The 14,405-nt window shown below is 37.6% G+C and overlaps 1 protein-coding gene across 1 annotated transcript in view; it reads left to right on the top strand.

The window, feature by feature from the left end:
- The first annotated feature begins 640 nt into the window (after positions 1–640).
- LOC135699200 (carboxylesterase 1C-like) overlaps positions 641–14,405 on the top strand; it is a 39,687-nt gene continuing 25,922 nt past the window's right edge. The window contains exons 1-2 of the mRNA XM_065219406.1: positions 641–868; positions 13,831–13,918. Of these exons, the coding sequence (XP_065075478.1) occupies positions 641–868; positions 13,831–13,918 (316 nt within the window). The remainder of the gene's footprint in view (positions 869–13,830; positions 13,919–14,405) is intronic.

The following is a 14,405-nucleotide window of genomic DNA, read 5'->3' as shown; positions in this document are numbered from 1 at the left end:
GGAAAAAATGATGACCCACTAAAATCATTCTAACTTTTTTCCTAATGAACCGATTTGCATGAAATTAAAATATGTTATACTTAAAACTATAATGAACAACTTTGTTGAAGACTGCAAGTCGATTTAATGATTTGGAAAACAGAAATTGGCTGTCGGAACTCATATTGCAGATAAACCTTGATTTGAGCAGAAAAGCAGGTATGCTGATAGGGCATATATCATAGTATGCTTTGCCAGATTTTTTTTACCTCAATGTTTATAAACATATTGTGCTGTCATCTCTGGATACAATAGTGCCATGGATTTGAGAAGTGATACTGAGAAGTGGTTGATCGGTCAGTTCATTACCAGGTTCACCGGTGGAAAACTTCCGAGTAACCGAGAAGTACTGCAGCTATTCTTTTTTCATCGCTCACAATCTCGCTCCACGATACGACAATGCTGCTGGAAGGTGGTTCAATCGGCAGAACAAGTTTGGGTCAGAGCTCGTATCCCAAAGAGAAAAACCAGCCATAGTACCAAGGCTGTGGAAAAACTTCACGATCGGTGGACAATCATAAAAAAAAGTATTTCTCGCATGGACGAAAAATTTGTTCTGCAAAGAAAAGCCTTCAACGAAGGATTGGACAACCTTTTCGATATGGCTCATTCGAATGCCTTGGAGATGATGACGGAAGCAAGCGATCGCGAATTTCTTTTAGCGCAGAGAGAAAAAGGAAGACCAGGATACATGTTGGGCTCCTACAGCGACGCATGTGATGACGGTAAGAGTCAGAAGGAACCAGAAATCAAGGAGAGGGCCGGAAAACGCATCAATCCAACAGCAGCTATCAATCCATACTCTAAAGTGTACAACGAAAAGGTAAAGGTTTGTTGAATGTGTATTATAAACTTTATCAAGTGTTTTAAAACACAGGCGACGATCGAAGACCTCGAAGAAAATTCAGATGTTAATTCTGATGTTGATTTTAAGCCAACTAAACCGAAGCAGCGTAAAGTGGTGTCGCCAGAGCTTTGCAAAGTACTAGATCGATATGGAATTTCGGATCGCAAAGCAATGATGGTTGTTGCAACGGTGGTGAAAAGTGAGGGCCACAATCTTCAAGATTGTTCTGTATCTGTAAGCACTTTGAATCGAACAAGATTGAAAGTTCGAAGGGAACATGCTGAGGAACAAAAAGAACTTTGTTCTTTGGATGGATATCGTGTCGTGCACTGGGATGGAAAGCTTCTGCCGGATATCACGTCCAGTGGCAAAGGTTAGCTAACATGTTTCTCAGATGTTGGTTCTTTACTGATATTTAAACATAATTTTTATTACAGGTGGCAATGTAGAACGGCTGCCGGTTATCATTTCAGGTGAGGGTGATGACAAGTTGTTGGGAGTTCCGAAAATTGATTCGGGAACAGGCCAAGCTCAAGCAAATGCTGTCTTCAAGAGTTTGTGTGACTGGAATCTGGAGAGCCATATCATCGGAATGTGCTTCGATACGACAAGTTCAAACACTGGGCTGAAATCAGGAGCATGTACCTTACTTGAAGAGAAACTGGGGCGAACTCTTCTGAACTTAGCATGCAGGCATCATGTACTGGAACTACTGGCCAAAGCGGCTTTTGACAACTGTTTCGGCTCTTCGACAAGTCCAAATGTACCGATGTTTGAAAAATTCAAATCGGCTTGGAGTTCAATCGACAAAAGTGAGCAGTTGGTTACCGAATAGCCTTCATAAAACCCATTTTTCTAATTAATTTTCAGGCGATTACAAGACAATCAAGGCAAACAAGAAACTATATAAGTCCTTCGAAAATGCTAGCGATATTGTTGATTTCTGTAAAGATCAGCTAACGGTACATTCAAATTAAATTAAAACAAACGTATTGAACGTTACATTGTTTTCATTAATTACAGCAATTCCAACCCAGAGATGATTCAGGGAGGTTCTACAGCTCTGTATGATATTTTTGGGAGGAACACCGGCAGACGGAGTGTCCTTCAAGAAGCCTGGAGCTGTTCACAGAGCACGATGGATGAGCAAAGTTTTGTATTGCTTGAAGATTTTTCTCTTCAAAGACCAGTTTAGTCTCACAAAGGACGAAATCAAGCATATAACGAAATTTTGCATATTCGTTGCGAAAATCTATGTCAAAGCCTGGTTTCAAGCACCATCTCCTCTTTCCGCACCTCGAAACGACCTTGAAACATTGCAAGCGCTTTGCAACCAACGACGAGACAAGATGTGGTGGGCTGTCACTGAAAAACTTTTACGGCATTTATGGTACCTGAGCTCTGAAACTGTTGCCCTTTCCTTTTTCGATCCAGATGTTTCAAAAGCAACTAAAATTAAAATGATTGCAGCATTGAAACGTAAATTGGACGCCAAATGCGTGCGTCGAGCAGAAGTAGACATTTCGCTGTGCCAAAATCTTGGGCTAGAGGATTTTGTAGGCGGTAGAAACCGTTAACTTTTTTAAGCGTTTCAATATCGACTTGAATTTCATGGATTGCTGCCCTGGAACATGGATGGAAGATTCAAACTATCAGCATGCAGTTGAGCGACTGAAGAAATTGAGAGTCGTAAACGATAACGCCGAGCGCGCGGTAGCACTTATCACCGAGTTCAATGACAAAATTACTTACAATGAAGAGCAAAAACAATTTTTGTTGCAAGTTGTAGCCGATCACCGGAAGAATTTCCCAAACGTATCAAAGAAAAGCCTAAAATAAGAAACGGTATTAATATATTGCTCTAAGAGCAATAGCTTTATGAAATATAAACCATCATCAACAGTATATTTTTGTAGTACTTCATTTACACAAATTTATATTCACAAATGCATGTACAGCTTCCTGTACAAATTGCGTATGGTATGTAGAGGGAGGGCTTGCGTAACTTATTGTCTCACAGGAGGGAAGATGGTTATGATAAATGTTACGTAACTAATTAAAACAATTATTGGCTGTTAAATGAACCAAAAAAAATTTAAACTGTTAAGTATTATTTTTTTATTCACTGTTGACAAAAGAGGGAATGAATGAATAACAACCAACATTCAGCAGTAACTCTGAATAACACCCCCTATTTTTGCAGAAAAATGTCCAAATATTATTTCGGGTGTTAGTTAAACTTTCAACGCTTTCTCTTCTCAATAAATCATTTTCATGCAACGAAAACCATTTGTTTAATTGTTAGTTTCTATACAAATCTTCGTGGTTAAAATTATTCGGCTGGTTTTTCTCTTTGGGATACGAGCTCTGACCCAAACTTGTTCTGCCGATTGAACCACCTTCCAGCAGCATTGTCGTATCGTGGAGCGAGATTGTGAGCGATGAAAAAAGAATAGCTGCAGTACTTCTCGGTTACTCGGAAGTTTTCCACCGGTGAACCTGGTAATGAACTGACCGATCAACCACTTCTCAGTATCACTTCTCAAATCCATGGCACTATTGTATCCAGAGATGACAGCACAATATGTTTATAAACATTGAGGTAAAAAAAATCTGGCAAAGCATACTATGATATATGCCCTATCAGCATACCTGCTTTTCTGCTCAAATCAAGGTTTATCTGCAATATGAGTTCCGACAGCCTATTTCTGTTTTCCAAATCATTAAATCGACTTGCAGTCTTCAACAAAGTTGTTCATTATAGTTTTAAGTATAACATATTTTAATTTCATGCAAATCGGTTCATTAGGAAAAAAGTTAGAATGATTTTAGTGGGTCATCATTTTTTCCCATACTAATTTGACGAAAATCCCGAACAAAATTGAAATCGTTGGCGCGACCTCTAAACGTTGACCAATTTAGCTGATTCTTTGCACAGATGTTTGTTTTTGTGTTATGAACTGAAATAGGGGGTGGCCTATCAAAAATATCAATCTTTTTCCAGAATGAAACACCCTAGTATACATGTTTCGGCAAAGTTATAGCTGAGTTAATTTCAAGCAACTTTGTTGCACATAACTTTTTTGTATCTCTTAAATTGGCCGATTTAGAGCTATTTTTTTGAATTGAGTTAGGGTGACTCTTAAAAAAACAGTTTTTTTGCTCTTTTTTTCTTATTTCGAATTTCTCAGCAAAGGGGTTTTCAGATAACTTTTAGATCTTAATAAGGCGCAAATTTTTGCTGCAGAAAGCTTGTCAATATCTTTCGTCGATCAAGAGTTATTGACGTTTTTATACTTAAAATATGCACTTTTCAAATGTTAATATCTCTGGTTGGGGCAAACAAAAAAAAAGTTTTTTTGCAGCATTTGAAAGGGCGTATGTTATTCTCAATAATATGAAAAAATTGGAGGTATGTTATTTCTCAAACTCGTATAAAATCAATTTGAATTTATTCATATTTTTTACTATATTTGAGTATATCTTTTTTATTAGAAGAGATATAGGCAACAAATTCAGCTATAAAACATTTGTCTTAACGAGTTTTAAAAGTCTCTAGAAGATGACTTACTTGATAAATTTCAAATAAAAAAGTTATTGGAAAAAGATGGATTTCATAGGACCACTCTAATGACAAATTTATATAAAATATGCTAGTACATTTGTTTCAATATTTGGACATTTAGTGTCTTCTAAGAAGTTTTTGTTCTTAAAAATTCCCTTCTTTTGGTGTTTGCAGACGTCAGGGTGGTCCTCAAATTAGGGAAAATTTAAAACTAAGTTTTTTGTTTTACAAAATATAAACATGTGTTGTTCAAAAAAGTTGTAGTTAAGTTACTTGCAAGCAACTTTGTCGAAGGAAATTTTTTCTATCTCTTAACGTTCTCATTTTAGAGTAATTTTTCGGAGTTGACTTAATTTTTTTTTTTTTTTTTCTCTTTATTATAGAGATTTTTAGCCTGAGGCTAGTTCATCTCTTCGGAGTTGACTTAAGGTGTTCCTGGAAAAAATAGTTTTTTAGCAATAACTTTTTTATTTGAAAATTCTCATGAAAGTTATCTTCTAGAGTTAAAATGCTCTTTAAGACGAATGTTTTATAGCTGAATTTGTTGCCTGTATCTCTTCTAATAAAAAAGATATACTCAAATATAGTAAAAAAATAAGAATAAATTCAAATTGATTTTATACGAGTTTAAAAAATAACATACCTCCAATTTTTTCATATTATTGAGAATAACATACGCCCTTTCAAATGCTGCAAAAAAACTTTTTTTTTGTTTTCCCCAACCAGAGATATTACCATTTGAAAAGTGCATATTTTTAGTATACAAACGTCAATAACTCTTGATCGGCGAAAGATATTGACAAGCTTTGTGCAGCAAAAATTTGCGCCTTATTAAGATCTAAAAGTTATTTCAAGACCCCTTTGCTGAGAAATTCGAAATAAGAAAAAAAGAGCAAAAAAACTGTTTTTTTAAGAGTCACCCTAACTCAATTCAAGAAAATAGCTCTAAATCGGCCAATTTATTCAAACAAAAAAGTTAGATTTTTGATTTTAATGATAATAGGAACCACCCTAGAATTCAGAGACTTTTAGTCTAAAGTTTCAATTTCAGGCTCAAAACATATCATTCCAGCTAAATCTGCATTCTGTACCACTGTGCAATGGCGGATTGGAGGCTTGTGTTTGGGCGTTGCCATGGCTGTTCGCAACCAGGGAATGTAGCGATCCTTGTGCAGCTACCGAAGTAGCTTTTTCTGTTGGCAACGGCGTCTTCCTCCGTTGGAAAATATCAGCTGACAGTGACAAGGCCACCTTGGTCGAGCAGAGAAGGGTCTTCTTCCTTAACGATTAGCACTTCCGAGTCCGAGGATGCTCTCCTTTCTGGCAATTACAAGCCGGAGAGAGGAAGGTCCTTGAGTCTTAGACCAAGATAGTCGAGACTGACTTGGTCGAAACGTGCCGATCGTGAGGATGTTCGTGGAACAAATAAAAAAGGTCCTGAAGGTCAAATGGTTGTCTAAAACCAAGCCAAAATCAAATTTGGTCAAACTAAGTTACCTGAACGGAACAGAAGGAGGTTGTTCACTGCACTTTGAGGCACTTTGCTCGGTTCCCATCCCAGTTGACCATCCCAGCTATCAAAAGCCCTCCTTTTCCCATCAAGTTTTCAATTCATTCCTTATTTCCTCCATTTTCCTTCCTTGTAGCTTATCACCACGCATCCATATCATCTCAACGGCGCCGGTGGTGTAGTGGTAAGCGTGATTACCTCTCACCCCAGCAGGCCTGGGTTCAATTCCAGTCGGCGCCGCCGGGATGTTCTGAGGCATAACATCTCTGATCATGCCTTCCTTCGGATGGGAAGTAAAGCCGTTGGTCCCCGGTTCATGAGTTGATGGGTCGATAGGTAGGGTCCAGGTGTGGGAGCTGCCTTCCTGGCACGTCGGTAGCATTGGTGCTCAGCACGGAAAACAAGATCGACGGAAAAAAACAAACCAAAGGAAAAAAAAAAATCCATATCATCTCCTTCGCCTTTTCAGTTTTTCTACCACAGTTGATCACAACACCCTTTCGATCCTGTCTCGCCCAATTAAGTTTATAAAAATTACTTATTACCGATGTCAATTCACGGTGAAGTGACAACTTTTCACTTACGGTGAAGTGATTCCCATATAATTTACACGGCAATCACTTCACCGTGAGTGACAAGTGGTCACTTCACTTTGTTTTCACCGTGAAGTGACACTCATAACACAGACAAACAGACGTAACTCTTTGAAAAACTTGTTCTTGACAACATAGTATCTCAAAACATATAACCTCAGTAACGACATCTCTCTGGCTTCTCGCGGAAAACAAGCTTGCTCGCTAACTCGTAAACAATATTGCATAAAAGTTCTATAGAATTTATAGAAACATCAAAGTGATCCGATGCCAGCGCTGCGGCGAGTAGTTCGCGGAACTGATAATATTCAAATCAACCGTTAAATGCATGAACGAAGATACACAATGAAGAGTTACGTCTGTTTGTCTGTGCTCATAATAAGGGCCAATATCAATTTTAATCTAATCCTACTAACACAGTGACACTAAACAAATACTACAGTTTCCTAAAACAACATGCACAAATTAAAACCTAGGACATTGTAACTAAACGGTTACAAGGATGTGCCTGGATTTCTACAGCAGAAGGAGGAGAGTGAAGAGCTGCCATCCATGGATAATTTCCAAATTTTGGTTGGAGGTCTGCTGTATCTCGCAGTCAATACTCGATCGGACATTTCCATCTGTGCTTGCATTCTTAGCAGAAAAGTAAGTCATCCCACTGCAGCTGACTGCATAGAAGTGGACTTTACGCTATCTTAGCAGCACCAGTGATCTGGAGCTGCATTTGGAAGTAAGTAACGAAGAACTGATTGTTTCCGAAGATGCAGATTGGGCGGGAAATACCGTTGATCGAAAATCGAATTCTGGTTTTTTGTTCCAGCTTGGTGGGGCAACAATTTCCTGGGCGGCGAAGAAGCAATCCTGCGTAGCATTGTCCTGTACATCTCATTGGCTGAGTGTTGACTGGAACTACATTGGCTACAGAAACTACTAAAGGACTTTGGTGTGAAGCAACATCGCCCAATTATCGTACAAGAAGACAATCAAAGTTGCATCAAACAGCTTCAGCAAGATGGTATTCAACGGCGGTCCAAACAAGTGGACACAAAGTACCACTTCATCAAAGATCTGAATAAGAAGAAAGTAGTAATGGTAAACTACACACCAACCGCTGAGGTGATAGCTGATATCCTGACGAAGCCGCTAGGTGCTACATAGCTGGCGCATTTTCGTAATGGACTTGGACTTCAAGTTGAGGAGGAGTGATAGATGAAACAACCTGAAGTAGCAAGCCATGCCAATTAGTTTATAATTAATAAACCATTCTTGAACATTCACTACGACCAAGCAGACGTGTTTCCCTGACTGTATCAGATAGTACTCCCACTCTTTTATTCATTTTTAATGGGCACTTCTAGTGATCGGCTCTAAGTTTTGATACTTGTTGAATTATTTACTCATATAATTAAAAGCATATAAGCTCGTCTCCAGATTTGCGTATTTTAAAATACACCTAATGCACTAAACACTTTTCATGTTTGAACGCGATCGTGATCTCATTCTCGTTCTGACCGAGCTCGCATTAAGCACTCACCATTTTCCGCTTTATGAGCTTTTTTTAATTCATTCATATATACATACTTACTTGTGAGGTAGTTTGGTGCAAAACGCTCCGTTTAAGCAAAATTGTGAATTGGTAGCGTATGGAAGCTAAAACTAAATGACAAATTATTTGAGTATGGTTTATCAAAATATTTTCTACGAAAATTGAGTGATTTTGAACTCCAAGACGATGATTTTGCATAATTTTTAAAACATTTTTAATTTGATTCCAAAATCATACTGCGTTAAAATGCCTGATTCAGACTGCAATATGACGCATGACAACAATGGACATTGTGGATGCACCACAACGTTTCACGAGGTTCAAAAGTCTATTTTCTATCTCAATATTGTGAAACAAAGTTAAAAAAAATTGTCTTCAAAAGATGGAGCATGTCAGCTTAAAATCCATCAGGAATTGCATCTTGCTTTTAATTCCTAAACAGATTAGCATATTTTTGTTGTATTTCTTTATTATAAGAAAACGCGGGATCAGGACATTTAATTAAATTAAATTATAGTAAGACCAAACTTACGGACACTCTTCGTAAAAACTAGAGTTTTCAATGAATCAAAAACAGTTTCATCAACATAGATAAAGAAATAAGGTCCCTTTTGATTTAGGCGAAATAGGTTGGGTACGCAAAGTTTAACAGGACAGTTAAATTGTTTTTAAAGAAATTATTGGAAGTTCTTATTGTATGTATTCAACATTCCCGGCAAATCGTTTTACATCATAATAATTCATTAAATACATTGTAATACGATAGCCTACTGTGTTATCAGTTCGTAAATTTACATCAGTTCCAAAATGAGCATAGCCCTAAAAATTCTCGGGTATCTTTTTTGCGATAACGTACACAGTGGACATTCAACATGCATAAACTTCCTTTTCACGTTAACTAGCAACTTTCAGGAAATGTTTTTTACAAAGATGGACATTTGCATATAATATATGGAATATATCATGACACGTCTCATCAATTCTCACGATATGTAATGTAAACTTATATGATAAATGACGCTGCTTTTATGTGCGTCATTGTAACGGATATTCACACTACTTTTTTTAACTGCTTAGATGTGACTTTTGAAAATTATGTCAAATTTAATGGTCTATGCTCAATATGTTGGAAACAATGCATCAAAGCAGGATGCTATTTCTGGCAAAGTTTAAAGTTTTGTTGGAATACGTCCGAAAACAAAACTACTACTTAAATAAAAAAAAAACATAGTGATTTTTTAGACTTTAAATCTAAAAAAAAATATCTTGAAAACTAAGGCAGCTAAAATGTTGACGTCTTTTTGAACCATCATTATCCTCGATTTTTTTTTATTATGCTCAGCATTTCCGGCACTTCCGTCCATTCCCCACTTGATCGTCAAATTGATGTTTAGAAACTCTTCATCTGTGAAGTTATCCAAAGTTTCTTCGTTTGCATTGACGATTCGCTCCGACGTGTGGTCAAGAAGCTGTTGTAGTTTTACTTCCACACATGTGTCGCTGACTATAACACTGAAAAACAAAAACTTAATTTTAAGCTATATTTAGTATAAATATAACAGACTTGATAGCATCTGCGTATTGCTTTCAAACCAATTTGCAAGTTTTCTAGCAAATTGCAGATTTACATGTTCAGATATGCTTGCAAGTTACAGAAATATTTACATGATATTTTCATACCGTGTATATAGTATTCATCCGGATAACAGCTTCCTAGCTATAGTTTTCATCCGGATAACAGCTCCTTCTAGAATGTGGTGGTACGGCGGATATATATTCGTATTTCGTTGTTTGGCCTCTGTCTGAATTCTAACGTACTGCGATTCGGACAGCTTTGCATAAAATAAAATAATGCCAAACTTCAGCATCGGTATACTGGAACAATGGATTGTTCGATGATCTTTTCCACGATTTAGAAATTTTGCCTGCCCGCGACGGGGTAGTCTGCGCAGCCTCTTTGAGAATATGTATCAGCAACATGTTTCTGACCTGACTCACGTAGCTTCATCTGCGTTGCAAATACAAGCTCTTCCGCTTGATGGTTCTCACGAATGGATGCTGTTTTTTTTTTCTTTTAGTCGAGCCACTACACTTTTCGAATGGCATTGGCTTACGCCCATCCAGGACGATTGGTCATAACGAAGGAAGCATATTGATGATGTTTTCTGGAAGTTTGAACGGTATTTTGAAATTCTCAAAATGGTGGAGCAGCACCCTGTCAGCTGTGCGACTATCCAAAGCCTTTGAAAAATATCACAAATCAAGATCAACATGTGAAAAGGGCATACAAGCATTTTGTAAACAAACTTTCTTACGCCCTTATCTCACCACCCATATGACACCAACGCAAACCATCAACATCACCGGGTAGGCGAAACTTTCCCCTTCCCGATGATGTTGTTGGTTTGCGTGACCGGCCCTCAGTTGGCGACAAAAGGGCCTAAGAAGGTTTGTTTACAAAAAGCTGGTATGCCCTTTTCACATGTGGCTCTTGAAATAGTCTTGGTACACTTTTCAACCTCCACAGAAACTTCCGGCATAATGTCTGAATCAATCGAATAGGCTTTCAGGACCTCTTTGAATACACTGCGACTATTGATCGCCACTCCTTCCTGCTGCTTCCTGCTGTCCCATTTCAAAACATAGGCAGACAAATTGCAAATTGAGATATTTTATATACCGATGGAGACCATTTATACAGTTGAAATCTGGGCAGTGTTACCGTGATTCTTGTACACAATAGAGCTTTAAAGCCACTCATGTCCAACATTAAGATTTAACGACGTTATTTTACTTCACTCGTCGATCGTTGATAAGGGACTCAGAAAAATGATTGGAGTCTTGGTTCATGGCTTACTTGATTTCAACAGTAGCATTATAATGTATTCAAGATACACCGTTTGAAAAATTCATGTAAATTTCTGCGAGATATAGCGCACATAAAATTAACGCTAGATTTGGCATAAATTTACGCGATATTTCATGTAAATTTGAGCGCAATATAGCATAACTTAGCAATATTGTATGCAAGCTTGTAAACGATTTCGCTGTTTATGTCAAGTATAGCTCAAAATTAAACGAAGGGAGATTTTACGCAACAGTTAAAATTCAGATTTTTTTCTGTGTATCTCTAACACTAGATGAGGCAATTGGGTTGTTTAACTTCGAAAAATATACCGATTTTTATACATTCATCTCGATTTTTCGCCAACTAGCACGAATTACAGTTGCTTCTGAAATTTCATGCTGGTAGACGCTGATGCCCTGTTTACATTATGCTAGTGAGCTTTTTTGCTAGCAGCTAGCTCATTAGCGCTAGTGAAATAGCATAAGTGTAAACACCCCATAAGATGGTGATTTTTGCTAATGTAATCGTACTTATTTAAAAAAGTTCCAGTGTCCCAAAATTGATGATATTTTGGATTTTGGTTCCATTTTTAAAGCAGATAACGAATATGTATTTACTTTAATACCCCTAAACAACCCAATTCTTATGAAATAGCATGCGCATTTAGGTGCGACTATCACTAGGTTGTTTAAATCAATGTCTACCAATAATCGCTTAAATTCGCAGATGTTTACTATCATTTTGAAGTAAATTTCTTAAAGTTTCAGATGCGCCATGGGTACTTTGCCCCATTTTGCCCCTGCTAAGTTACAAGTTCATAAATTATGGTCTAAAAATCTACAAAAATAACTTTTTTATAACTTATATAGTTTTTTCTACAGAAGATACTGAAAGGCAGTGTTCTGTAATGTTTTGTATTTTGTCACTATGTACAACTTACTAGAACATGGCAAAGTCTAGTAATAGTAATAGTCTAGTAATTAGTCGAGTATTAGTACAAGACACTGAAGAAGTCTGCACATTGTAGACGAAATACGCGTATCTGTCAAGGATAAGCAAATAAAGTAGTGGAATTAAATGGAAAATACTAATCCTTCTCTCTCTCATTATGGCAAAGTCGTAAAAATTTAGACCAAAAAGTTATGATGAGAAAACCATTTTTGAGGAACCGTCGGAAAAAAAAACGTCACATATCTTGAAAAGTAAAAAAGATATCAATAAGGTGTCTTTGAAAAAGTTGTTTGTAAAGGCATTTTCTACAACTTTGTCCAAAAAACCAACTCTGTTTATTGAATAGTTGAAAAACAAATTTTCAATCTCACTTTTAGCTTTTTTAAATTTTTAACTGAAAAAAATTAAAAAGAAGCACAGTAACATATTGAAAAACTTCTCTGTAGACACCATATCCCTGAATTCCTTAATAAAGGAGCTATTAATTACGCGCACGAAAATGACAATTTCAACCACTAGCAATAGTACTATAAGTACGGAAAACAAGATCAACGGAAAAAATCAAGAGAAAAATAACAACTTTATTCAATTGGCGCCACAGGCTTACTTTCGGATGGATTTGATCAGGTTCTAACCGTTTAATGTTAAATTTAAATGTCGTGCAATAGCTCGGGTATTCATAAGCAATCAATTATGAATACCTTAGCAAAATAAGGCACTTTGAATCAGTAGAAAATTAATTGCTCTCGGTAAGTAATGATTTTTCGACCTACCTTGCCATACATTTTTTTTTTGCTGCAAATGTGGGTTACTTTCACCTCCCTTCGGGAGTAACACGAATTACTAGTCACCCTGTATAAGCTAGACCGCAGCTAAAATTGTGTGCATGATTTCTAGACCTAGAATTATTTGTGAAACCTCCAGATGAAAATAAACTCAATCCATCACTCGAGCAAAGGATCTGAGAGGAAAATCTATCGCTGTTTTTTTTTTCAAGTGGGCATTTTACCCCATGCGTGCATTGTGACCTGTCTTCCCCCTACACCTACCATTTAGTGTGATTTTCTCTCCGTCATTCCCGCTTTGATCAGCCACCTCCCCCATCGAAATTGCATTATTTAACCATACCTACACATAAAATAACAATAACGAGAAAAAAGAGGTGATCATCATTTGTGGGTGGCTTTTCCTGTGTGTCCACGCCGGCCACGGTTTCAGTTCTAATTCGGTTGTTGTGACGAGCAGTTGATACGTGTGTCCATGCGCCGTAGATCAAGTTAAAATTTTAAATTATATTTGACCATTGTTCAATTAGGTAGTGAAGCCATCACGCGGGATCGTTTTCAATGGAGTAGTGACCTTGGTTTCGGGTGTCGAAGAAATGTTTGTTTTTTCAACGAGGTGCTTCTTCGTCGGTTGGCACAGAGATCCACCGTGTTGTTAAGATATGTGCCGGGCAGACAATGGCAACGGCCAAACAAACGCGGTGAGGGTGCACCAGACCGGAAACAAAGGGCGAATTTGAAAAACGTGTGGCAAAAGAAGAATATTTGCTTTTTGAAGCGGAAAGAGGAGGTCGCTCAAGTTTCTGAGAGTGATAAGATTCATACAAATTTGAAAGTGTTTATATGGCGATCACCTCGATAGCAGAAAACGGCCATAAACCCCAAAAAAAAATCAACCGTTTCGTTCCATTATTGGTGAAGGTTAATTAGTGACGGATTGCTGATCGTCAAAGAGCATCTCTTCCGCAAATTTCAAACGGTTTTCCCAAAAAAAAACAGCGAAACTAAATAAAACAACATTTTGAAAGGCCACCGAACGGTTGGTCATTTTGGTTGGTAGTGCGGCAGAAGCTAATGGTGACGCGCAATTTTCCCTCGCTCGCATACAATCAGAGCAACCGCGTCGTGACAACGAGGAAATAGCGCTCTAGAATAAATTTCCATTCAACTCAGAACAAAAAAAAAAGAAACGCAGAACGCTGTGGAACAGAACGGCGCCGCACCGGTCCAGGTAGGCATCTCCGCTTCTCCACGACCAACCATGCCTCCATAGGATCTGGGCTTAGAATGGAAAGAGTGAAAAGCGTTGAGCGTGAACTTCGTGTCAACCAGCGTTGATTCAATACAAGCGGCGGGGGGAAATCAAAGCTAGCCCGAATGGAGTATTTCTAATTCATTGAAAAGCGCGCCAATTAAGTTTGAAAAGCGTGAAACGAGGGTGCAGTGGATGGTTAAATGCTTTGGAGATATAATCTTTGATGGCTTGTATTTCCGAGCACCATTTGGTTCATAAAATATGTTTTTCGCAAAGTTTGATTGGAACGTGTTCAGTTTTTGGGGAAATATTGTCAATAGAGTTGAACACTGAAAAAAAGCACTAGCGAAAAAAAAAATTTCCGCTCGTTCTATAGAACGGTGTCAGGATCAGGACTAAAACCAAGGCTTACGTCCCTTAAACAGAATCGTTCGAAATATAAAGTAATGGGATCTAATATCCA

Source organism: Ochlerotatus camptorhynchus, unplaced genomic scaffold (genome assembly GCF_037179485.1).
Source record: "Ochlerotatus camptorhynchus isolate MF236.1 unplaced genomic scaffold, CSIRO-AGI_Acam_v1.1 ptg000010l, whole genome shotgun sequence".
NCBI lineage: Eukaryota > Metazoa > Arthropoda > Insecta > Diptera > Culicidae > Ochlerotatus > Ochlerotatus camptorhynchus.
This window is presented reverse-complemented; position numbering and strand designations above follow the sequence as displayed.